Raw genomic sequence first — 2,724 nt, 5'->3', positions numbered from 1 at the left:
GGGGGGGCGGCCCCTTCTTCGGGACGCAGAAGCGATCTGGCGACAGGTAAGTCGCCAGGATCGCTTCTGTTGTAAAGCCGACAGTCGGCTCTACAAGTTTAAACAGAGTCCCGGCGGCAAAAGTCGCCGGGAGTCTGTTTAAACAGCCCCGATGCTGGCGACGTACACTGTACGTCGTCAGTCACGAAGGGGTTAAAGGGATTTTTGGTGTGCTGGTGACATTCCTTATATGATTAGTTCCCATTCAGGTTCCCACCTTCTTTGTTTGTGACAGCGGGCGACAGTGGATGGATTCCATGGCGACCAATGTGCTGTGAACTAGTCTCTCAGCCCCCCCACCCAATCTCAACATTCCTTGCCTGCTAAGCCTATCTGTGTGACAGGTGCAGTGACCAGGCAGGTAGCTCAGTAACGCTGACCTGTGATTTTATCAGGCTCAGTATTACTGAGCTGCACCCAGGACAGAGTGTACGTTATGAACAATCCAACCTCTGTGCTGCCTACCTGCAACAAATTCATGTACCTTGTTTATTAATTTGTTGTGAAGAGATATCATCAACATGACAAACACAGCAATATTCAGTGAATCTTCGTTTTTATTTTTCAGAAGTCACTCAAAGTAGAATCAAGCGCAGGGTCCCCTTCATCAGGCTTAAAGTGCAGGGTCCCCTTCATCAGGCTTAAAGTGAACCTGCGGAGTCACTGCGAGCACCCACTTTTTCCTATGGGAATTCCGGTAAGGTGTGCTACAGGTCTTTAGACATTTGTTTATTAATTTGTCACAAGTGCTGACATTTGTCTTGCAGGGGCACGCCGCACGACAGAACTCTAAAGAGTGTTTACGGCACTAAACAGTATTGCATTTGTTATTTTGAACAACCAGTGTAAAGGAAAAGTAGAAGGTTTAACCAGTCATTATTTGCTTACTAATTCTTCATGGTCTGTGAAACTAGGGGGAGTGTCAGGGGTGTGTTCTTTGCCTATTATTATTCTTTTATTTCTCACCTGTTGCAGAATTATATATAGTAAGAATTGCCCCTCCTCCAATTCCCATGCTGTGAGCATTTACGAGTCCAACGCACACCAAAGAAGCAATAGCTGCATCGACTGCTGTTCCACCATCTTTAAGAACATCCCTGTAAATAAGAGTAACAGAGAACACTCAGTTATACTAGAAAACACAAATGTGCAGTCAACTAATTGGTACAATACACGTGAATCCTTGCAATTATTCTTATGGCTTTCTCTAAGACTTAGGAAAGGTTTTTAGGGATATACTGTATCTTACAATGGTCAGATTTAATTATATGAATGAGCTGTACTCCAGACAGAACCTTGTAATCATTATTCAGAAAGTCGGTTCTTACCTTAAAGCTGAACTCCGGGTATATATGTATGTGCACTTGCATTGGTCTAGCTTGGCCCAATGTAAGTATACATATTTCATACCTGGTAGGCAGGGCCGTCTCTAACGCAGGGCAAAAGGGTCAGTTGCCCAGGGCCCAGTCGTTGTTGTGGGGCCCAAAGCAGCTGCCCCTTCAGCCCACATAAGATACACACGTGCAGGGCTGGCAGCCTCACCTGTGTAGGCAAGGGGGCTTGCACCAGCCTTGCCTCCTGTCTGTGTACACGGCGTCGGAGCTCTACAGACAGGAGGCTACATACAGTACTATGGATGGCACTCCGCCCCCTATCAACTCGGCCCCGCCCCCTGCTTCTCTCTGTACTCCGTGTGCCTGTGTGAGCGGGCCTGCTGGGAGCCTGCATCGTGCCCTGAGCTGTCACCTCTGCTGTGTTCCCTCTCTACATCTTCACACCAAGTAAGTGCCCATATATGCCACAGTATATGTATGCAACAGATACATATACTGTGTGCAATACATTCATATTAGAGCAGATTTCTGATATTGCTTCTGTTCAATCCATGCTGCTGAAGCAGGATTGATAATTTTTATAGGAAATGTCATCACATTCTATGGCTGCAGCAAAGCTTCCTGTGCTTTCAATACTAGGGATTAAATGTTAAATTATCTATAGGTGCTATAGATAATTTAACACTGTCTATAAAGCGCAGTGCTCTTTTATAATTGTCTAGGGATGTACCTGCACCGATACCTGCACAGCCCACCTGAGACCATGTACAACAAGCCTGAGAACCCCGCACAGTCCGCCTGAGATCCTGTAAAGTCCTCGGAGACCCTGCATATGAGTGTCCTCTCTCTCTCCTCACTCTCCTTCCTGGCTGTCTCTTCTCGCTCTCTTCGGGCTGTCTCTCCTTGCTCTCCCTCCTGGCTGTCTCTCCTCGCTCTCCCTCATGGCTGTCTCTTCTCCCTCTCCATCCTGGCTGTCTCTTCTCGCTCTCTCTCCTGGCTGTCTCTCCTCCCTCTCCCTCCTGGCTGTCTCTCCTCACTCTCCCTCCTGGCTGTCTCTTCTCACACTCTCTCCTTGCTGTCTCTTCTTGCTCTTTCTTCTGGCTGTCTTTCCTCGATCTCTCTCCTGGCTGTCTCTCTCCTGGATGTCTCTCCTTGTTCTCTTCCCTGGATGTCTCTGCTCACTCTATCCTGGCTGTCTCTTCCCACTCTCTCTTCTTGCTCTTCCCTGGCTGTTTCTCCTCTCTCCTCACTCTCTCTCCTGGCTGTCTCCCCTCTCTCTATCCTGGCTGTCTCTTCTCTCTCTCCTGCCTGTCTCTTCTCTCTCTCTCTCCTGCCTGTCTCTTCTCTCTCT

The 2,724-nt window shown here is 48.1% G+C and overlaps 1 protein-coding gene across 1 annotated transcript in view; it reads right to left on the bottom strand.

Moving 5' to 3' along the window:
• The window catches only part of LOC108802781 (gamma-glutamyltranspeptidase 1-like), a gene marked incomplete at its 3' end in the record, with an annotated part of 64,715 nt that overhangs the window by 25,610 nt on the left and 36,381 nt on the right, over positions 1–2,724 (bottom strand). Inside the window, exon 3 of the mRNA XM_018574638.1 lies at positions 1,006–1,136. Within this exon, the coding sequence (XP_018430140.1) occupies positions 1,006–1,136 (131 nt within the window). The remainder of the gene's footprint in view (positions 1–1,005; positions 1,137–2,724) is intronic.

This window comes from Nanorana parkeri, unplaced genomic scaffold, assembly GCF_000935625.1.
Source record: "Nanorana parkeri isolate BGI_ZX_2015 unplaced genomic scaffold, ASM93562v1 scaffold3113, whole genome shotgun sequence".
NCBI lineage: Eukaryota > Metazoa > Chordata > Amphibia > Anura > Dicroglossidae > Nanorana > Nanorana parkeri.
Note: the sequence above shows the minus strand (reverse complement) of the source record. Positions and strands in the feature narration are given on the sequence as shown.